The 23,417-nt window shown below is 44.7% G+C and overlaps 1 protein-coding gene across 3 annotated transcripts in view; it reads right to left on the reverse strand.

Moving 5' to 3' along the window:
• Positions 1-10,148: 10,148 nt before the first annotated feature.
• SHISA6 (shisa family member 6) overlaps positions 10,149-23,417 on the reverse strand; it is a 344,280-nt gene continuing 331,011 nt past the window's right edge. The window contains exons 4-6 of one of the 3 annotated variants that reach the window (XM_003791087.1): positions 17,284-17,340; positions 12,992-13,144; positions 10,149-11,255 (exon numbers count right to left, since the gene is read on the reverse strand). In XM_003791087.1, the coding sequence (XP_003791135.1) occupies positions 10,705-11,255; positions 12,992-13,144; positions 17,284-17,340 (761 nt within the window). In that variant the 3' untranslated portion in view covers positions 10,149-10,704. The remainder of the gene's footprint in view (positions 11,256-12,991; positions 13,145-17,283; positions 17,341-23,417) is intronic. The other 2 variants (XM_003791086.1, XM_012805980.1) reach the window with 2 other exon arrangements.

Raw genomic sequence — 23,417 nt, forward strand, 5'->3', positions numbered from 1 at the left:
CTACATAAGGGACCCTAGGTGAGAATTGTGTGACTGAGGCAATAATTGTTGTTTTATGCTGTTATGTTTGAGACATTTTGTTGTAAAGCAATGGATAACTGATCCAGAAAGTGACTTATCACAGGGACGTCTGGATTTTCTCCCAGTAACTTTGGAATTGAGGGATAGAGAGATTATGTCAACAAGCCATAGGAGCTGGCCAGGGAAAGTTACACAGACTTCAATGATGAAAGTGTCATTTGAGCCCAATTTGAACATCTATAAAAGGAACCACACGCAAGAAAAATGGAGATTTGCAGAGAGCAGGAAATGAGAGTGGATGACATTGAGAAAGAGGGGGAGAGAATTGTTGTATTCGTGAGGCCGGGTTGTATGTCAGGTCTTGTGTCCTGTGAGATGCTTTTATTCCACATCATAATAATAAAAATAATAATTGTGAGCCCTGGTGATGCTTTCAGGCCTTATGTCCTATGAGATGCTTTTATATCCCACAATGATAATAATAATGAAGAATAATTGTATTTTATTTTCCACTTCAACTAATCTGAGTTTTTGTTTCTTGCAATCAAATGGCTCCTGAATAAGACATCCACTAACCAATTTGAAATAGAAATTAGAAATGGACGCACCACTGGCTTCATATACAATAAGTCAGCTTCAGAGTGATTCTCTGGCTTTATGAAAGGTGAACACTTTGATGGTTTTAGAGAAGGGGCTCTTTTGTCTTCGTAAACTCTTAATTTCCATCATTCAACACAACATGGTGATTACGGTGGTCCTCGGTTCTGCATATGGGATCTTTCCTGTTACCCACCTTCCTGGTACATGGTGGAATCACACCCCTTGGCTCCTTGTGTTGGGGTGGGGGCATGTGTGTAGCTAGATGCAGACAAGATGTGAGCTGCAGTGATATGTACCCGTCTGGGCTACTATTTCATTATTTTGTCAGACGCTCTGGAGCTCTCTTTGCCCTCCGTGATGTTGCTGAGAGCAGTTGCTCCTCACGTTCTTGGGCTCTTGAGAAAGAATGAGTCAGTGCAACCAGAATCCCAGATGATCTACCATAGACTGGGAGTAACAAAAAATCCTTTGCCATTTTAAGGTGATTTGGGACTTGTTTATCAGTCCAGCCTCTCCTGCCTGATTCAGTGACTCACCTCAAATGCAGCCAAGAATGTTGGGATCCCCAGGGAAAGCCTCTCTGGACAGCTCCATCTCCTTGTCTCACAATGGCTGCCCTCCAGTCTTTCTGAGAAGTTCTGGTCTCCTGTGATGCCTGGGGAATAGGTCTTGTCCCTGTTGTCCCCTCTCTTCAGGTTTTGACACACTCAAGTTTGTGGGATCTTTAAAGATTCCCATTTAGCCTTGTGATGCTGTCTAGTTGCCACATAATCTCTCTTCTGTTTAAACTTTGCCATAGTTTATACACACCACCTCAGCTATCTCTTCATTTCTTAAACATGTAATCCTCTGTAAACTCATTTCTGTTCTAATCTTTTCACTGAAGCTGCTTACCCAAAGTCATCAGGCTCATAGACCAAGACCACTCTGATCCCCAGAATTCAAATTTCTTTCTTTTTTTTTTTTTTTTTTAGAGAGACAGAGTCTTACTTTGTCACCCTCAGTAGAGTGCTGTGGCATCACAGCTCACAGCAATCTCCATCTCTTGGGCTTAGATGATTCTCTTGCCTCAGCCTCCTGAGTAGCTGGGACTACAGACACTGGCTATTTTTTATTGTTGTTGCAGTTTGGCCAGGGCTGGGTTTGAACGCTCCACCCTTGGTATATAGGACCAGTGCCCTACTCACTGAGCCACAGGCACCACCCCAGATTTCACCCCTTATTCTTGTTACAGGGTTATAAAATTTCAAAACAAACAAGCAAAAAACAAAACAAACAAACAAAAAACCCCGGCACAATTATGTGCTCATCAAACTTTAATGTACAGAGAGTCACCCAAGGATCTTGTTAGAATCTAAATTCCAGGATCCTACCCCCGGAGATCTTGATTCAGAAAGTCTCTGTGTGTACTAGGAATCTGCAATGCAATGAGCTCCCAGGGGATACTGGTGTTGCTGCTCTGTGGACTACACTTTGAGTAGTGCTGGGCTAGATGTCAGTTTCTACTTTTCTCCAAATCTAAAATGAAGACCAACACATGGGCCAACATTCTTCATGTAGCAGAAGTCTTCTCTGTGATTGCCATGATAAACCAGCAGGAATGGCTCTTATAAATGATTCAAGAAAGAATTATTAAGGTACACACAGTTGGGAATGAGGACAGGTCTCAACATATTACACTCGCCACACATCCAGAACTTGAGCTTGAGGTTGTAATTAAGGTTTGAGGCAAAAAAAAAAGTAAAATTCTCCTCTTTGTGGAAAAGGTCTGGTGCTGAAACAGACATTTGAGTTCTATTTCTAAGGGCAAAGCACAGTAAAATATTGAACTGCTGAGAACTTTCTATGAAAATGCATTACTTTGGATTTCTCTGACAGTCAAGTTGTTGATTTGGGGAAGTCACAAAAGAGTTAAAATGGAGCAGATGAGACAGTTTTTGTGGACCTGTTCTTCCTCCTGTTTAGTATTTTTGCTTTCTCTGTAGACCTCTTGTTGACACAAAGGTAAGCATGCTGGCCACTGGGAAGATGTTACCTCATAAGTGGTAGCTCCAGCCCAGGGCTTTGTCCATCCTGCACCCACTCTACCCTTCTTCTATGATCCAGGCTGGCTAAGCTCACCAGTGCCCTGCAGTCATGGCCAAGTCACAGAAAACAGATGCTAAAGAAGCTGAGAGACAGTTTAGAGGTTGCCTGGGTGTGAACCATTCATTTTGTTTTAAATGAGAAAACAGAGATTTGAAGAGGATACATTTATGTTTCCAGCAAAAAGCTGACAGAGTCAGTACAAGGAATAAGGTCTCCTGACTCCCAGTGCAGTGCTCTTCACCTGCATCCTATTCTCCTGGGATGGAGAGGACCACAGAAGACAGCAGGTTGGGTACTCACAAGCTCTTTCAGCTACCTAGAAGCCTAGGTATAATTTGAGTATTGCTTTGTGATAATTAAATGATAAAATACCAGACATGGTATTTTGAGTCTTGAGTCTATCTAGTTCCCCATTGGTTACAGGTAAGAAAACCAGACCCTAGAGATGACATTGAGCTAAAGATCTGTGATATAAAAGTTACTTTGAAATACACATCCATGAAATAAAAGTTATCAGAATAAGATGAGAAAACCAAGGCCCAGAGATGACATTAGTCCTTTCTTACTGTTCTGGTACCATCAAGGCATTCCTTTTCCTAGCTCTGCTCCCAAACCCTTTCTGATTTTTCCATTCCTGAAAGTTTAAACCCAAACAGTGAATGTCCTTGGTCTTCTTAGATCCTTGAAGGAAAATCTTTCTTGTTCTTTCCTGAAGGTTTGGGGCTTCATTCTCGTGTTTAACTAGGGATGACAAAGAAGAAAATTAGTGTCTGAAGTGACACTGCCCGTGAAAAGTTATCCAGGACTCTTAGAATCTCAGATTCCAGCATGAATTTTCTTTGTCCTCAGCTTATAAGTAATGATATATTAAAGCCTCATTTATTCAGATTTCACCAATTTGGAATTAGTGACCATTGTGACAGGATTTATAATAAAGTTTACTTTTGAGAATCGAACAAAAATTTGAACAAATTGTCAGAGTTGAGGATACTTAAGGGGGGATATTTAGCCTATTTAAGAAAAATATTTTAGAAGCACCATTTAGAACATTCAGAACTCACTGACCCACATATCTTGACCATTTTAATTACATATTATTATTACTTATTCAATAAAAAAGTCTCCTGAGAGTTTCCATTAAGGAACAGGTGTTAGCCTAATTTAGTTATATATACAGAGTGGGCACAAAGTTTTTGTGCAATTTAAGATAGTCAACTATCTTAAATTGTATATACCTAATTGCATATATATATGCATTATAATTAAACGGCACTTCTTAAAAAAATTCTCCATTCATAATTTTGTTTTCCTTTAAGTTTCTTTCCATTAATGGTTACAGATTAATGAAACTTTCCAATACTTATAATATGCACACATGTCTGTGCATACTAGCTATGAATCATCATGAGTTAGAGACTTTACAACTCAGAAGTAATTGCACTACAGCAGTGATTGCTGTAATGAGTAAGTACTTTTTAGAGTATGTGTGGTTATGTGTTATAATGCACAGGAATAGTAAACAGGTTTATAAATCTGTCCTGAGTAATGAATTCCATTGTCAAAATAGAATAAAGGAATTTTTGCATATAAGCCCAATTCATTCAGTGAGAAGGTTTGTATTTATAAGGGAGGTGGGGAGTTGGTAACCCGTGGAGTCCAGAAACCATGGAGATGCTGACACTGGGCATCTGGCCAACTGCCCTGTTTGGCAACACTTTGTTAGCTAAACCTGAGCCCACTGGCATCTAGGCTCTGATGAAAATTGAGAAACACAGCACAACAGATGACTTTAGCACAAAAGGGAATGTCTGTCAAAGATAGTAATATTTAAAACCCATCCAGATAAAGAGGATCTTGAACAAAACTCCAAATCTAAATCAATTTTCATGGTGTACCTTTGTTCTCTGAGTTAAACACCTGGATATTTGTCTGCCTATACTCTCTAGTCACCCATGGTAACTACAAGAACAAATCTAAAATCAAACAAAGACCTAATGTCAAGTATAATAAATAGTGCTGGAGAAGCTGAGTATGGAAACAAAACCAGAGTTTCCGTTTCTGCTTTGAATTGGTATGCCTTGTCCAAGGGCACTTATTCTAGGTTTTCCTTTCTACATTTCTTTTGTACTCCATTTTAAAAAGCATTCTTGTAGTTTCATTTATACATCATAAAATTCACCTATTGTTAAGTATACTCTTTGGTGAGTTGTAAATTTATTGAGTTATGCAGAGCCATCACCACAATCCAGTTCTAAAGCATTCTCAAGTTCCCTGGCTCCTATTTGCAATGAATCTTGGATTCCACCCCCAAGTCCCAAGATTGTATACATTCTTACTGTTAATTACCTTTGGTTTTGACTATCTGTAAAAGTAAGCGTGTGGCTACTCAAAAGAAACACAGGTTTTGTTGAAACAGCTTTATTTTTTTTTTAATCCATAAATATCTGTTACTGACAAAAGTGGAAAAATCCTGAAGACTAAATCTTACTAATGTGATATCCGTTTACAGTACATATAGAATGTGCTTTGACAGGTAAGTAGAATGATGAGATTTATACAGAGAAGTAGTTGCTAGAGCACTGCTCATCATGAAGCTTACATGAGTCATGAAGGAACTGTGCAAAGGTACAGATAGAAAGGTAACTTTTTTTTTCATCAGTACTACCATATAATAAACATGGAATTGATAAATTGGGCTAACGCATAAAAATGTTCATTAATCCTCCCCTTAGGAAATTGTGTCCCCAAACTAAAAATATTATAGTAAGAATTGCTTTTTATTAGAGAATTTTAAGAATTCTTTACTACAAAATGTCTAGTTGAGTTATAGAACTAGAGGGATGTTTGCCACTATGAAGCCAATGACTGAGTCCTCCCGTGGAATGGTGTTGGGGGGTCGCTGCAGGGTGGGCAGCAGAGTTGAGCAAGGTCTTCCCCTCCCTCAGGAGGGAGGGCACGAAAGAAACACACAGCCATGGCGTCATTTCTCTGACTGATGGAGGGTTAATATGTTTGCTGATTTACAAGGTGGATTTGATAATACGGACCTGGACTTTCCATTCCTGCTTCACAAGCCTTCATGGGGAGGATGGGAGTGTTGTGAGGAGAGAACAGAGAGGTACTCTGATGGGACGAGTACCCACCTCCTAGCAGCCTTTGTGATGATGCCACCCCCTCCTCCTCCAGTTAGAATGGGGCCTTAGTGTCCGGATGTAGTCTTCAAGATGCACGTGTGTCCCAGCGTGGGATATAATGACATCCATTGCTACACAGAGCCGGCGCCGAGCATGCTCCTCTGCGGCTGGGAGAGCATTTCTTTGCTGCCCTCATGTATAGACCTCAAACCCAAGCCTTTCCCCTCTAGTCAGTCTCCTCTCTGAAACTGGGACCGTCTCCCTCCAGCTTTAAGGACTGTATCCAAAATAGAAACTCCAAACTCAGAATCCCCCAGCCACCAGAGATGGTCTAGGTATGTCTCTATGAGAGGGCAACCTGTTGAAAGGCTGTTGGCCTTCAGGTTCAAGAGCATCTCAGGTGGCCAAATCCATTGGGCCTACCCAGGCTCTAGTGAGGAGTCTTTTGGCTCTCTGGGGCATCTGAGGACATTGCCACCTGGGGCAGCATGTGGGATGTGTGTGGTTCAGCAGGGGTGGTGAGGGATGTGAGGAAGAGAGCAGGTATGGCAGGGAATGAAAGCCCTAACATGTAAAAGCTGGATGGAACTTCAGAGCCTATTTTGTCAAAGCCCCTCCTTTTACAGATGGGGAAACTGAGGCACTGAGCAGGGAACATGACTGGCCCTCAGGCACACAAAATGATGGAGACAAAGCCAGGGCTGGAAGCTGTATCTCCACAGCCTCAGCCTTGTGCTTTTTAATTTTTTTTTTTCTCCTCAAGTATGCTGCCTACCAAAATCAAATATAGAGCCCAGGAAGACATTTCTTTCTTTCATACTGAATCTTCCATTAAAATGCTGCATTTATAAAAAATAACATTTGAACCCTGAAAAATACTTCATTAAAACACAATGCTCTTTCTCGAAAATACTCCAGAGCAAAGTTGCTCAGGTTTGGAGAGGATGACAGGAATGTATGTGGGAGGTGACATGTCAGCTCTTCTCAGAGCAGGTCCCTTCTTAGGGTCCAAGTGATTGGCAGCCCTTTCATGTTACCTTGGGTCAATGGAATCTGAGGGTGGAGGCTGGTGGAAGACAAGGTATCTCTGAAGAAAATGGATTGAGTTGGGTGTAAGTGATGTTGGTGTGGATATTCCTCCATGCTTGGAGACTCATGAGGCCCTCAAAGGTTTTCGGGACAAAATGCGATCCAAGACACACACAGCATGAAAGGGGCAAGGGAGTTGGGAGCCCTAGCCAGCAGCCCCCACGGATGTGAGTCTTTGGCCAGAGTAAGTGCCTCTGGGCTAACAGCAGGCTGGGTCAGGAGCTGCAGGGAACTCGCCAGCCACAACACAGGAACCAAAGCTGACCACAGGAGGCTATGACATCTTTGACCCTCCCAAACAGCCAAGGGGAGAGCCCTTTGCTACAGGCCCTGGGGTATCATTTCACAGGGCCAGGATGTGAAGGATAGACCAATGAGGCAAACAGAAGACCTGGAGAATGTCTGATTCTTCCATTGTTCTGATTTTTAGAAGGAGAGCCTAAGGCAGGACCAGGAATGGAGAAGAGCAGATGAAGAGGAGGATGCAAAGAAGAACATGGACTGGCGTGGAAGGCTGAGGTAAGGGTAGTTGTGGGGAGTGACAGGGGGAAGAGAGGGGGAGCACGTGAGTTGGGGAGGGTTGGGACATTCTAAGGGGCACACTCATGGCACAAGACACTAAGACACTCCCCAACATGGGGGACCCCTCAGGCCAGATGCTTAGTTAGGTTAAGGGACTCTGGGCAAAACCTTTTTGAACCATGAATGCACAGAGCCAGAGGCCTAACCGAAGGAAGCAAGGCAGGAAAGAAGGAGGAGCACTGGGTGTCATGACAGCTCTGCTGCCCCTGGAGGCCAAGGGTGGCAGCAGTAATTCTCAGGGCAGGGGGACATGCTGCACAGACACCGTCCATTCTATCTGAGCAATGGAGACTGCACAGAAGGACATGAGCAGGGGGAAGTCTCGGGCCCCAGGCCTCCCTCAGTAAGAGGGGAGCTTTTATTGTAGGGGAAGATGACTCTTCTCTGTGTACTACAGGCCACCAGCCTGTTGGGGCTGGAAGCCCCAGCATCTGGGTTCCAGCCCCAGAATGCTCTTTTATCTGCCATGTGAACTTGCCTGGTGATGTGGCTTTGCTTGTTCTGTAAAGATGTATGGGACAGCTGAATGCATGGAATACCTCTGTGTCCTGGGGATGACATCGTTTTCCGGATTTGGAAAAATGGGGGACTGATTTGGAGAAGGTCTGTCTCTTTTTTTATATCCTTCCTCCTTTTCTCCCCTCCTCCTTCCTTCCCTCTATTTCTCTCTTCCATATGCAAGGGTGAGGTGGAAGAAATCCTTCAAAAGAAGTAAGCATTCAGCAGAATTTTCCTATCCAACTGACATCAGAGGCTTTAAATCAGACAGTGCCAATGATGGGATGAGAAATGTTTTAGAATCAATCTATCAAACAACCCCTGAGACAGACAGACACCTTGTCAGAACCGGCCTGGGGGGCCCTGGGGAAAAGTGTTGCCCTGAGGCCTGGAGAACATGGAAGCTGAGAGGTGGGATCAGCTCTCAGGTTTCGTGTTCAGATCCAAGGGAGGGGGATTCTCACCCACTCAGGTCCGCTGCCCCCTCCACCAGTGGGCTGCCTTCAAAGGGACAACCAAGAATTAGAGGATGCAAGGGTGCTGGGCTTAGGAGCCCAGTGGGGAGACACCTGTCTTGTTTCTGGGAGTGGTCAACTGCTCTTCTTAAGACTAATTTCCTCCTTTCTGACTGGCTTATCCTCACCTTCTGGAACAAACTCTCATAAACCTATGGGGACCAGCCCTTTAGGAGGTTTATGTGTCTGTGGAGAGGAAGCTCCACAGCAGCTCACTTGGTCCCAGGGACACCACCCAGAGGGGAAGCTGAAGGCTGCTCTAACAGCCCCACCTTCACCCCCAGGTTTTATGCCTTGGTTTCCAGTTCGCCTTGGCTGGGGGGCAAACCTAGGGAAAAGGAGAAGCAGACAAGTGCTTTTGGAAACCTTGAAATCAGTAAGAGGAAGCAGTCCAGATTTCTCTGTGGTTTGTGGACTTGGTTAGATTAGGAATTCCCAGGGCTGATGCTGAGGAGTTAGTTCTCCCCCTCCATCCTGCACCTGTCTTTTTAAAGGGCCACACATGCAGAACTGAGGGGATGTCAAATCCCATTAAGGGCATCATTGATGGAGTGTGACTGTGGTGACAGCCATATTTTTAGTGTCATGCCTTCACCCAACAGTCTGGAGCTGATTCCCTAGCCCAGCCCAGGGAGGTGCCCTGGCCCTGAGAATGGGGAGGGAGCCTCTTCTCTCCCTCTCCACAGGCTCCAGTTCTGGAGGAGCACAAGCTACTTAGTTCACTGCCAGTGCCCCAGGTGGCCGTCACACTGAACCCATAAGCCAAGGCCAAGGTAGAGAAGGGCTGAGGTGGGCTGAGAGAGGCAGCCTCTCCACAGAGCCCAGGGCCTAGATCTGCCTGACCCCTGGTACCCTCTCCTGCAGGGAGGGATTGAGGTGGTGGGGAGCTGCTTGGGTAGCCCCCAGGCTGTAACCTGTAGAACTGTTACTTGATTTTGCTAATAGATCTTTGTCCCTTTGATCCAGAGGAGGCACCGTCTGAGGAAGGAGCAGCCAGGAGGGAAAAATGGAGTTGCAGGGGGATGGGAGGCAGGATGGGGGTCAGGTGGAGAGAGTGAGCTCTGAACAGGGCAGCTGGGCAAGGGGCAGGACAACCACCTAGGGTCTTCCTTGTTCAGAGGCTAAGCAGCTGCTGTCTAGGAGCCTCTGCTTCTGTCCTGCCTGAGGTACACAGCGGGAGTCAGCCAGGGCCCTGAGACCCCAGGCATCACAGTGGCCCTCTCCACCCTGGCCATCTTGCTGCCACGGTGCCTCCCAGGAGCACAGCAGAGGTGGAGAAGGCAGGCCGGAGTGGCAGTCAGATCGAGAGGCCTGGGGGTGGGGGTGTGGAGACAATTAGGTAGCTGGGGAGAGCACCCCCAAAGTCCCTGCTTCCCATTGCTCCCATTGCTCCACCCCTCTGAGAAGGCTAGAGCTAAAGCCCCACAGAACTCAGGGCAAAACATCCAGGGCCAGCAAGGAGCAGAGCCCTTCCCCCGCACGGCAAAGAACAGGGCAACAACGGGGAGACAGCTGAAGGGATGGGCCCCACCCTGTCCAAGGCAGAGTGGAGAACTCAGGGACAAGGAGGGGCCCACAGGGGTCAGCAAAGGAAGGGCCACTTGGTGGGGACCAGAGGGTCCCAGCAGGCAAGAAAAGGGTCATTATTGTGCTTATGGACACAGCAGCTCCCTGGCTCTGAGAGAGCAAGCAGGCAGTTATTAGGCACTAGAAGTTTTCTGTGATGCAGTTCTAGGTAAATGAATGAGACCAAGTAGCCTATTTGGTCAGCCCGCTGACTGCATCTGCCAGCCAATTCAAACCCAGGCAGCTTTGGACCAGGCTCAGGTGAGGGTCTCTTGGCTGACAGAACTGCCACTGAGTCCCCAGGAAGGGGGCAAGGGGATGTGGGGCTAGAAGGGAGTTGGTGAAGGTGGTGGGGTGAGGGTGGGGGCTAGTCCCCTTCTCACTCCCGGTTGACTCTTCTGGAGAGAGAACAAATCACTCTAGGTCCCAGGTCTGCGTGTGTTGGACCAGGCCATCGGGGCTGTGTCCCGGGGGTGTGGCTTTCTGGACAAAGGTGGCCCAACTCCACCTCCTATAGAAGGGACGAGGGGAAGGAGAACCGCAAGGCTAGAAGCTCTGCCCCTGGCCTCTGCCCTGTCCCACCCAGCCAGCAGCCTGGCCCTGCCCGCCAGTCACACGGTTACTTCGGTCTTGCTGGCTGTGTAGCAGGTGTGGTGGCCTGGGATGTAGTGCAGCTGCTCCACCGTGTTGTGCCTGCGGGAGGCGAAGGCGTGGCGCTTGGCTGCCGTCTGGCTCTGGCCCAGGGTGGCGTAGGAGTTACTGGAGGCACTGGGATGGGAGTGCATCTTGGTCATGCGGTAGCGGTCCAGCACGGGTGTGGATACAAAGACGTCCGTGTGCGAGATGGCCCTGGACAGCGCCTGCTCGGGGAAGGCCGTCCGCTCCGGAGACAGCAGTGGGTCCTGGGAGTGCAGGCGCTCCGTGGAGAGCAGCTGCTCATCAGACAGGATGCGGTCATAGGGCATGCCGAACTCATCGGACAGGCCCCGCTGCGGGGACAGGACTCTGTCCTGGGACATGGCCCGGATGGGCCGGCGGGGTCGTTCCCGTGGCAAGGGCTTTTGCTGTGACATCTGGATGACATTGAGGGGGAGGGTGCCTCGGGCGGCCAGATCCGGCAGGTGCCGCCGCCTCATGTAATACTCGTCAGCCTCCTTGTCAGCTGCGGGGGGGAAACACAGAGAGAAAAGGCAAGTGGGGTGATGCTGAAGCCAGGATCCAGGGAGAACTCTGCTCCTCTTCTGCTCTACCACAGACCTGTGAAGCTCCCAGGATAATACAGTCAAACCCCTTTAGTTATGGATTAGGACATGGAGGCTCAGACAAGGGAAGGCAGTGCTTCTCTACTCTTGTGCAAACCAATCCCTGGGGGCTGGTTAAATGCAGATTTTGATTTAGTGGATCCGAAGTGGGCCCAAGTGTTTGCATCTTTAACAAGCTGACAGGTGATGTTCAGGTACCCAGTCCATAGACGTCCTGAGTAGCCAGGGCATCCTGGAGGTCCCTGGGGGAGTTCCTGGCAGAGTTGATGGCAAGTACAACTCCATGAAACCAATGACACTGAAACAGAATGACTCCCTGTCTGGCTAACGCAGTCATATAGCAGCCTCCCAACGGAGTCCAGAGCCTCTCCCTGTGGAAGCTGGGTCACAAAACCAGCTGCCTTCTAGAATAAAGGAAGATATTCCAACTAGGAGGCACTTGCGAAAATGCTTAGCTGGTAATTTAGGAACATAGTAGCACCTTCTTCCGGGTAACAGACATGCACAGGAAACCAGTACACAGGCACCTAGCCTCCCACACACTCCGCAGGCAACCACAGGACCCGAAGGCTGGAGCAATCCTATATGTGCACCTCACTCAGAGGCCCCACCCTCCACTCCATCCAGTAAGCCCTCCCCAGCTCACACTGCCTTCTGCACCCTTGAACTTAGCCTGACTTACATATAATACACAAAACTACATTTCAGGAAGGAGGCCTCCTATAGACGACCTTCTAGAGCTCTGCAAAGTGTGGGATTGCTGTCTGCTCCTCAGTGGCCCAGAGGGGTCACTGAGCCACATCCTCTCACTTCAGGGCATCCATCATGTTCCTCGGTTCAGAGCTCCTGACTACTGGCCACAGAGACTCAACATTCCACCATGAAGGTGGCTGATGGAGACTTGGGCTCAACTTTGGCCAGGGTTACCCCTGTAGCTTCAAGAAAATGGTCAGCCCTGGGACTTCAACAGCAGTTGAAGGTGGTCATCAAAAGAGACTCAGAGGAAAATGGGGAGAGAAGGTCCGATGGCCAGAAAGTGAAGAAAGAAGGGCTGTCCCTTCATGCATGTTCTTGAAATTTAAGTGTCCTAAACCCACCAATTTCCAGAGCCTCCCCAGACTCAAATGGCAGATCTGGGATCACTGGGTAGATTGGACTGGATTGATGAAATGGGGTGGGGGGGAGGGGAGAGTCTCAGGCCCTCATGACAGTGTTGACCCAGTTAGAGAGGGAGCTGGATTATGGATCTCTGCAGGGGAGGTCTCAGAGAAAGCTCTGGCCTCAGTTCCAAGACAGGATATAGAGCAAAGACGGTCTATGGTTTGAAGAAGGCAGGTGGGGCATGGAGCTGAAGGAAACCTTCTTCTACAGTTGAACTGGTGCATGAGTTGGAATGCTGTCTCAAGTGGACTGAGGATCTGGGGATTCTATGGCCTCTGACAGTGTGAAGAGGGAACTCAGGCCGTAAAGAACCAAAGCAAGAGGCTTCTCTGTTCCTTTCCTCCACCCTATGGTGCCTTTGTTCTTGGAATTCCACACTTAACCCCTTGAGTATGGAGCAAGAAGATGAGACACAGGAGGATGTGCTGGAAGCCACAGAGACAGACCCCAAACTCCCAGGGGAAATCTTGCTTACTTAGCCTTTTCAGAGAGGAGTACTTGCTGGGGTTGGTCTTCACTGCAGACTCATAGGATGGGGGCAGGTGGGCCAAGTTCTGGAAAGAGCGGGAGAAGGAGAGATCATAGGGCTCGGTGGCTGACGTCAAGATGTTGTTCATCCGTGGCTTCTCTGCAAGAAAAGGGAGGGGTGCGTTCTGTCAGTGAGGACCACAGCTGAGGTAGGCACAAGCGAAGGGTCCAGGTTCCATCCCTTTGCTTTCTGCCTTGTCTCCAACTACATCCTCCATCCTGCTTTCCTGGTCCTCTATGCTAGGATGTAGCTGGTGCTGTTGACTCAGTTTCCCCCATGCTCAGTTCTAGCTCTCAACAAACCTAGGGGCAGATGCTGCTTTAGCCACCACCGGTCACCATGACAGTTGATATGGTTTGGGTGTGTGGCCCTCCATATATCATGCTGAAATCTGATATCCAATGTTGAAAGTGGGGCCAGGTGGGAGGTGTTTGGGTCACAGCCATGGATGCCTTAGGAATGCCTTGGTGCCCTCCCTGAGATAATGAGTGGGTTTTTGCTTTATGAGTTCCAGTGAGAACTGATTGTGCCTAACACCTCCTCCCTCTTTTGCCCCTTCTCTCACCCTGTGTCTTACCTGTTCCCCTTTCACCTTCTGCTTTGGTTGGACACTTCCTGAAGCCCCCACCAGAAGCAGACGCTGGCAGCCCCCTTCTTGTGCAGTCTGCATAACCACAGCCAAATAAACCACTTTTCTTGCTAAGTTACCTAGCCTCAGGTATCTTCTTTATTGCAGCCCCAAACAGACCAATATGACACTTTACCCTTCTGTGAATGGGCGATGTGATTCTGAGTCTAAGGAGAAGTTTCTTCCTCCTGGTGCAATGCTAGGTTGTCTGGTGCAAACATGAGCCTGCTGAACTCAGGGGCATCATAAACTCATCTCCTATGTCAAAGTGCTGTCCCTGTTCCAGTAGCATCAGGAAAACTGAGCTCTTAGGCTTAGAAAAATCTGAGTTGGAGGAGATGGGTGACTTATTCTGTCTACGTGCCCATACAAGAACCAGGTCTGGGGTCCAGATCCACCGAGAATCCAACCAATGCTTTGTCCAGATGTCATCCCACACCTGACAAGCTGCATGAGCCACAAAACCATTTTATTGCTTTTTAATTCCTTTCTCTGAAGCTCCTCCACCCCTGCTGCTAAGTTGCTGCAGGAAAAAATGTGGGCAAAAATGCACACAGCACATCATTCCTTCCTCCCTGCTTCCTCTGCTTCCTCTGAGATGGGGCCTTGGATGTCAGAATCTGAAGAGGGAGAAAGGAGTGTTGTTCCCTGCCAAAGCTTGGAAAAGGAAAGGAAAGGGGTGTGGAAGGAAAGGTGAGGGGGAAACAAAGGGAATGACTGATGGGGGCCCAGTGCGGGGTGAGCTGGGCTCAGGGGCCAGATCAGGAGGAAGGCATGAGAGGGAGTGTAAGGCAGGTGGGGGATGGCAGTGAGGACCTGGGGACAGAAAGGAATGGAGCAGGAATAGCCACAGTGGGGCTCCACAGGTGGTTGCTGGGGAAATGGTATACCATTCCTAGAATCAGATGCCTGGGAGGCTGTAACCTGGGGGCATCATCTCTCCCTTGTCTTTGGTCTGGGATATCTCATGGCCAAAGAAGTTCTGAAGGCTCTGACCTTGGGCAAATGTGTGGGAGGACTGTGGCCACTCACACCTCTCAGCAAAGAGTGCTAATTCCCTGGACCTTGGGAGACAGTGAAAATGTCCCAGGTCTCAGCCAAGGGCAGCCCCACGTGCAGACAACTCCTGGCTTCTTTGTCCCTTCCTGCCTGCATTGTCATCCCGACACTGGGGACTGAGCCAGGGGAGCCTAGCCAATGTGTTAGTGCTCATGCCAGTTCAGTACATATGTGAGGGGGTGGGGGATGCTCTACATCCCCAAGAGATCAGAACATGCTGTACAGAAGGTGCCTCCTTGGATGCCCCATGACTCAGGACAGATGCCAGGAAGTGGCGTCGGCATGCTACTCCCAGAGGGGATACTGGCCACTCTGCCCTTAGTGCAGTTTCTCCACTCTGGAGAATGGGCCATGCTGGAGAAGAATGAGCTTCCCTCTGCCTTTTGGCATCATGCACCTGCTGAGGGCACCGCTCAGCTCACCCACTTCCAAATGTAGTATTTCTGGGCACTACTGCTCCACCACTGTGCTCCAAAGCATGCCACGGAGCCAGGGCCCACCCTTCCTCGCCTTCCGCCTCCATCATGACAGCCCTTGCGGGCTCTCCTGCCTATGGGAATGCCGCCTTCCTCTCCCTCTATCAAGGTCCCCCCTCAGGCAAGTCTTTTTACTGTGACAAGGTCATATCTTGATATCTTTCCTTTGAGTCTGTATCACTCTACTTGTCAGTTCCCCCAACTTTAGTATCTAACTGATCTCAAATAATTAGACTTGAGTGGGCTTCTGGATTTCCAAATACTGTAGTCTCCTTGACAGTGGAGCCTTGATTTCCAATTTTTCTGATTCCTTCAAAATGCCTGGCCCAAGGTTCCAATATATACTCCTTGAAGACATGGCACAGGCCCCCTCCTCCTTCAAGAGTCACTCTGCCAGCTGCTGGGATAAGTCTAATGCCCAAGAAGGGAAGACAGAGACCACTCTGTCTCCACTGCTCTGGGAGATGCCCATTGGCAGGGGCTGGGTCTCCTTCACTCTCATTTCCTTGCATCGTTCAGAAAAGAGAAGGCAGGGAGCGAGGAGGGAAGAATGGTTCCTCCCTTTGTATTCTGGAGTCTGTGCTTGTGTTGGCTCCTTATGGGGAAAATCAGCTCAGTTGTTCCCTGAGAATGTCTTGAGCAAGTGGGAGCTCTCCGCGCTTGCCTTTTCTGGCTCCTCTTCCTGAACCTGCAGCTTGCTCACCAAGGGTATCCCCCAGGCTCCCTGTCTCTGCCTGCCGTCTGGTCCCCTCTCTCAGTGCTCCCACACAGATTGCCCCCGCTCTGGAGGCTTCTGTGACGGCCTCCAATGCTCAGCTTACATCTTAGCTCTACCCACCCCCCAGACTTCATTTTTACATTCCAAACTGCCTGTCAAATCATTTTTCTTGCACATCCTATGGTCACATCAAACTCCAGGTGTCCAGATCAAACTCACCATCCCCTGTTACACCCTGACCATTTTCCTGATTCCTTGGATTGTGTTAATAACCCTCCCCCCGTTCTTCCAATCAATCTCGTAATTGGCTCTCATCAGCCATATTCAGTGAGTAATGAAGCTTTTCCAATTCTTTCCTCAAAATGTTTCATATCTCAACCCTCCTTCTGTTCCCACTGTCAACATCACCACTGGTAGCAGCCTCTTTTAACTGATCATTCCAATTTCTCCTAGTTCTAATTTTTCTTAGACCCCCCCAACCTGACACGTCTGATTAGACTGTTGCTTTCATCACATTTCTACCAGGAACATAGCACATCAAAATATTCCACTCCCTTCTTCCTAATTATAATATCCCGCCAGTTCAGTGCTGAGGCACAGTGTAATCTGACACAGCAGTGGTAGGCCTTCCTACTAGGTGGGCTGTAGAATTTATCTTTGTTTTGAGTTTCCTTCTCTCTGAAACTTTAATGATGTTTTCACTTTTTCAGAGAAAAAAGACAAAAAAGACTGATAGTTCACCATTTACATGGCTGTCTTTCTTATGTTCCATTGAATTTGAAGTGAGTACTCACAGTAGTTTTTCTTGTTAAGCTATGATCTGGTGGAAAGATGTTATAGCCTAAGTGGGAAACATGATTTTTAACCCTTTGGCACTACACCAACACCCCTCTGCTTGACAGCTTTCAGCCTCATCTCCTGCTAAAGCCCCAATGACTTTCCAAGTGTTATGAAATCTTAATTTGTTTGACAGAGTTTAACCAAATCTCCTGTTCTTTGTAAATGATACCACAAGTAGCTTTGGGCAAAGCAGAGTGTGACACTCCTTGTGGACTTCCGGAATTTATGACTGCAAAAAGTAATGTAGATTTTAAGTAGAAATGGGTCAAGAAGTGGTCTAGCTCCTTTCTTTTCATGGCAGAAGATCACTCTGATACCAGAGACGGTAACATACCCAAGGGAAAATAGCCTAAATGTGGAATAGAAGCCTTATAGCCCTGGCTGGGGTGGGGGAGATGGCTCCTGACACCTCCTGGGCTTTAGTGAGTCAGTGGTCATGGGACTGCTGCCATCGGCATATAGAGTGGCATCTCTTGGAATGGGGCTGGCAAGCTCAGTGCTTGCAAATATTTCCCACCCTGTGGAGGGATCTGGTGAGCACTGCTGAAAATCAGATGGTTAGACTGATGATCACCTGAAAATCATAGAGAAGAAATCATACAAAATTGTAAAGCAGAGTTAAGGCATTTCACTGTCTCTCCACCATCAGCAGACAGGTGTTTCTCTTTACCTCTCATGTGCTTCTCTGACATAAAAGAAGCACTTCTAAGAAAGTGCAGAGGTCACTGTATTAGGCTTAAAGAAACAGCCTCTGGGGGCAGTGCCTGTGGCTCAAAGGGTAGGGCGCCAGCCCTATATGCTGGAGGTGACGGGTTCAAACCCAACCCTGGCCAAAAACTGCCAAAAAAAAAGCCTTGGCTATTTCTGTCTCTCTGCTTCTTTAGCCATTAGGGACTTTTCTAGGGTTGGAATAAGTGAAGGAGAGAAGGGTTGAGACAAGTGTGTATACATGAGGGGGAGAATGGGGCAGGGAAAATAGATCCTTTTCGGTGGTGGTGGTGAGATATTAGGGTGTGGTTAACCAGAAAAAAGATACCCTGACTTGGGTGCTGATAATTTATGGGGCTTTGATTTGTTCCCTGGGTCCACTGCCTGAGATCAGGAGTCCTGGATTCTAGGTTCTACCCTACCTTTAAATGACACAGCCTAATAGTTCGAAAGCATTTCCTTTATTAATAATAATGCAAAAGCCCACTTAGGTTGAATGATCCACAAAATTAATATCGTCACAGTTGCCAAAGCCTAGAGTTCAAGACATTGCAAGGGTTCCTGAAACTGTTTGAATGAAGATGTGACTGACTACTGCAGGGCAGTCCAGTATTGCATTATTGTTTCAACTCAACCCTGTGTTTTGGTTTTCGTTGATGCATTCATCTGATTTCGACTAAAGCAAAGGGAAGACGAAAGGCATGAGGTCTTCATTTTAGTTTACCTAGACCATGGATTACAGCTCTCTCCCCTTGCAGGGCTGGGATATCTGTGTCTATTTCCTTATAACTTGTTGAAACCATCTCTATTACCTTTGGCATTATAGCTACTCTTTTGCTACTCATTCCTTAGTTCCTTCACTCTATCCCATTTCCCCTTCTGTTCTCTAAATACCAAGGCTCCATAAGGCTCAGGTATGTTTGTGAAGATTTCAACTCTACTCCAGGCTTCCACCCTCTCATCCAAACAGACATTTCACAAATATATATCTCTAATCTGAGGTTCATCTGATCTGTAGGGCTAGATTATAAATTGCTTATGGCCATTCCCTTGCAATTCTTGCCCTTAGGCCATTAAGTACCAAAGTGAGCTTGTCATTTTATTCTCCAGGGTTCAGGCTTCTGTCCTTGGTACTAATAATGTTTCATGAACTTAGGATGTGAAACTTCAGTCATCTTCACCATTACCCTCCTGTCATCTTCCACATCCTATGAATCCCAAAGTTCTCTTCCTACAGCCATTTCTGAATCTTAGGCCCACAATGTATCTTTTTGTGATGGTTTCTGTTAGCTTTAGTGGCCAATTCCAAGACAAATCATTCTGTGTCTACCAAGGGGTGGGGAACCTATAGCCTCAAGGCCACATATGGCCTTCCAGATCCCCAAGTGCAGTCCCTGGACCAACTCTAAACTTCACAGAACAAATCCCTTTATTAAAAGAATTTGTCTATAGAGTTTGGATTCAGTCAAAAGGCCACACTCAAGGATCCACAAGGCTACATGTAGGTCCCCACCTCAAACTATTTGCAAAGATTAAATTAATTTTACCCCAACCTGAATTTATATAAGAAGAGAAGCCCAGAAAGGAATCTAAAGGACAGATTGTTTTTATTCTTCCTGTCCTCTAGAAGCAAGGAGTAAACCAATATCATTTTTTTTTAATTTGGTTGATTGGTTTGTTTGTTTTTAAGCAATATGGCAGCATGTCAGAGACAAATGCAAGAAATAGAAGAAACTTAGGTTGAATGGTGAAGAGGGGCAGTTAGTGAGAAACAATGCTAGTTTCTATCTCAGAGTCTATGTGTCATCATAAAGGGTTATGTAGAATTCAGATTTCCTTATAACTGCTGGTAACCAGTTATGCTTCATGCTTTGTGCCAAACACCTCCATATGCATTTTTTAAAAAATGAATTCTCACAATGATTTTGATTTAAATGGAAATTGGAATGAATACATATTATTGCCTTACCATTTGCCAGACACTATACATGTATAAAATGCTTTAAATACCTTCATTGAAATCTTTATTGTAATTTTTTTTTTTACAGATGAGGACACAAACAGAATAAATGTCTTGAATTTGTAAGGGAAATGCTTTTCCTTTTGTTTAATCTCACTTAAAATGTTTCATCAACATTTGACTTTTTCCTACCTTGCAATTAAGGAGAAAATTTTAAAATTAGATACAAAGATGAACATTAAAACTTCTCTACAACAGCCACTGTGACATCTTGTTGTCTTTCCTTTTAGTCCCCTACCCCCATAAATGACTGTGTGTATCCTTAAATACACCCACCCCAAACAGTTGCATTTAACACTGCTGTGAATGATCTTGTGTGTCATTTTGCATACAGATTGCAGTTCTTACACTGGGTTAAATCATGGTGATTTGATACTCATACTTGTGCAAATGACAATTGTATGAGGATATTCCCTGTAGCATTTTGATAATAGCAAAAACAAGGAAACCACCTAAATGTACATACATACAAATGATATCTAGTTTCCCCATATGTAAGCATGATGCACACACTAATAATTTTCCATACTCAATGAGCACATTATACCAAATATATTTTCACATTTTTAAATATTTTTGAAACATTTTCTTTGGTTTCACAAAATCTTTCTATAGAATATTCTACTTGTCTATATATCAATTAAGCCTAAGTATGCTTAAGCATATTTAAGCACTCCCCTATTTTTTTGTATTTAGATTGTTTGAAAGTTTAAAATGTCACATCAAACAATCTTGAACAGAAATCTTTGGCCCTATCTCATCTCCTTACACGAATATCTAAAAACACCAATTCTAGGTCAACACACTGTCCATTGTGTAGCAATGTAACAAAGTAGATTGATAGATTTCCTCATATTCAACCGTTCCTTCCTTCCTAGAAAATGTCTTATTTGATTCTTGTGTCTTATTATTTCATTACAACATTGGATTATATTTGCTTATCTTTTATATATATTCAGAAAGAAAATGTGGGTGTTTTTGTGCTAACACTCAACATTTTATAACAACATAGTGATTTTATATAGCTAACCAAATAACTATCCATCTTTTGGTATGCCTTGAACCTATTAGCATAGTATATGACATATCTTTTTTTTTTTTTAATTTTGAAGGAATGCAACAACAAAAATGTGTGGTGTCTTTTTGGGGGGTTCTTCTATTAGCACAGTGTTAGAAGTTTGGCTTGTGTTAGTCCTTTGACTGCACAAGTTCAGGAGGTCGATACTGTTATTGTCAATTTAGAGATAAGGAAACTGAGGTTTGGAGAGGTTGAGTATTTTGGCAAATGGTACATAGCTAGTCCACATCCTTCATCATTACGTATACTTCCTTCTCTTACTAGGTAACACAATCCTTGCGCATTAAACTTTATCATTTTAATTCAATTCACAATTTCTATTTTTCTTTGAAAAACATCAACTGGATGTTTTTAAACTTTATTAGCTTAAAACCATAACACCCTTCATGAAAATCTCTGTGTGTGAAGCCATATTTCTTTTCTTGTTCTTAATTTCCTGTGTCAACATTTTCTGGATTAGCAATTTATTCATATTATTATTCTCTTTCAAAGAACTACCTCTTACACATATCAGATCTGTTATTTCTTTCATCTTCAAATCATTATTTTATGTTTTTGAATGTGTTACTTCCTGCCTCCTAATTTTCTTTGGTTGGGTTGGTTATTGTTTTCTAATTTCTTGGCTTGGATCTTTAGTGCATTTATTTTCATGCTTTTCAGTTAATAATATAAGATCTTTGGCTATGAATGTATCTCTGGCACTGTGCCAGGAGCATCAGCACAGAGTTCTTATTGTCCTTATGTCCTAAATGATCTGTAATTGCAGCCTTGATTTCCTCTTTGACCCAACAGTTATTTAGTAGAGTGTTGTTAAATTTCAAAGTGTTTGGGTTTGTTGCTTTGAACTTTTGCCATTAATTTTCTGTTTTATTGTACTGTGGTCAGAACACAGAGCCTATCCAAGTACTGCTTTTGGGAACTTACTGATAGTTCCTTTCTGGGCTGAAATACAATCTGTTTTTGTAAATATTTTATAAGTACTTAGCAAAAAGGTATACTTTATTTTTGCAGAGTACAAAATTGACGTATATCTTTTAAATCAGATGCATGAAATCCATTATTCAGTCCGTGTATGTCTTAATTCATTCTTTGCTTACTTAATCTGTCAAAGACGGAGGGATGTGTGTTAAGGTCTTCCATTATTCTCATGTTCCTGCAATTTTCTCTTTGTATTTGCAGCAGAATTGGTTTAATGTATTTCACAGCTACATTATTCAGCACAAAAAGCTCATGATGGTTGTGTATTCTATGTAGATTATACCCTTTATCAACACTGACATTAAATAACCCTTTTTGTCTTATGTAATAACTTTTTTGCCTTTAAGTCTGCTTGATCTGATATTTATATTACCTTTTCAGCCTCCATTTTTGTTCACGTTTGCCTGATAAACTTGGTGTGTTTTATGCTTCTCTCTTTCTTTTTTTTATTAAATGATAGCTGTGAACATTAATGCAATCATGGGATACAGTGTGGTGTTTTCATATACAATTTGAAATATTTTCATCAAACTAGTTAACATGTCATTTTCTTAGTTATTGTGTTAAGACATTTATATTCTACTTTTAGAAAGATTCACTGGTACCCTTGTAAGATAAACCATAGAGGTGATCCCTCCACCTATCCACCCCTCCTTTCCCTCCCCTCCCTATTTCACCATTTCTGCTGATTCCTACTGATGGTGACTTTTTTCTGGTGTATTTATGATTTTTTTTTACTATAAAATCATACTTCTTAGAATTTTACCCATGGGGAATCCTTGAGGACTGGATTCTAATTGGATTCTCTCTAAGGAAAGGGTTTGTGTTTGTTTCTGCTATTCTTCTAGGGACTCTACCAACCACGGACCACTTGGACTCTCCCCTATACAGGTCCACCAAGGCCAAGTCAGCCCAGTTATCATACTGTCCCTTTCTGCCCAGCATGTTTATTTTTGCTTACTTTTATGGTCCCAGCTTCAGTTTCTTATGATATTCATTAAGGATTTTTTTGATTTCTAAGGGATCTGTTGTTATTTCATCTTTACTATTTCTGATTGATGAGATTAGAGATTTTACTCTTTTTCTCTTGGTTATGTTGGCCAAAGGTCTATCTGTTTTATTGACCTTTTCAAAAAACCAACTTTTTGATTTATTGTTCTGTTGTATAATCCTTCTGTTTTCAATTTCATTTCATTCTGCTCTAATTTTGGTTATTTTATTTTATTTTTTTTAGCTGGGTTTGGAGTTGGAATGTTCTTCCTTTTCCAGTTGCTTGAGATGTCCCATTAAGTTGTTAACTTCCTCTCCTTCCATTCTCTTGAGGAAGGCTTGTAGTGCTATAAATTTCACTCTTAGGACTGCCTTTGCATTATTGTAGAGGTTCTGATAACTTGTATCTTCATTATCGTTTTGTTCTAAAAAATTGGTAATTTCCTTCTTGATCTTGTTTCTGACCCACCTATCTAATTCAGCATAAGGTTATTTAGCTTCCATGTTTTTGTATAAGTCTGAAAATTCCTATTGTTACTGAGTTCAACTTTTATTCCATGATGGTCCAAGAAGACTCATGGAATAATTTCTATTCTTTAAAATTTACTGAGGTTAAACTTATGACCTATGATATGATTGATTTTGGAGTATGTTCCATGGACTGATGAGAAAAATGTGTATTCACTTTTGTTAAGATGAAATGTTCCGTAGATGTCTGTTAGGTCCAAAAGTTGAATAGTTAAATTTAAATCTAAGATTTCTTTGCTCAGCTTCTTTTTGGAGGATCTGTCCAACACTACCAAAAGAGTGTTGAAATCTCCAACTGTGATGGAGCTGAGAGAGATCAAGTTGCTCATGCCAGTTAGAATCTCTTTTA

The sequence above is a fragment of the Otolemur garnettii genome, unplaced genomic scaffold (genome assembly GCF_000181295.1).
Source record: "Otolemur garnettii isolate 467f Iridium unplaced genomic scaffold, OtoGar3 scaffold00046, whole genome shotgun sequence".
Taxonomy (NCBI): Eukaryota; Metazoa; Chordata; class Mammalia; order Primates; family Galagidae; genus Otolemur; species Otolemur garnettii.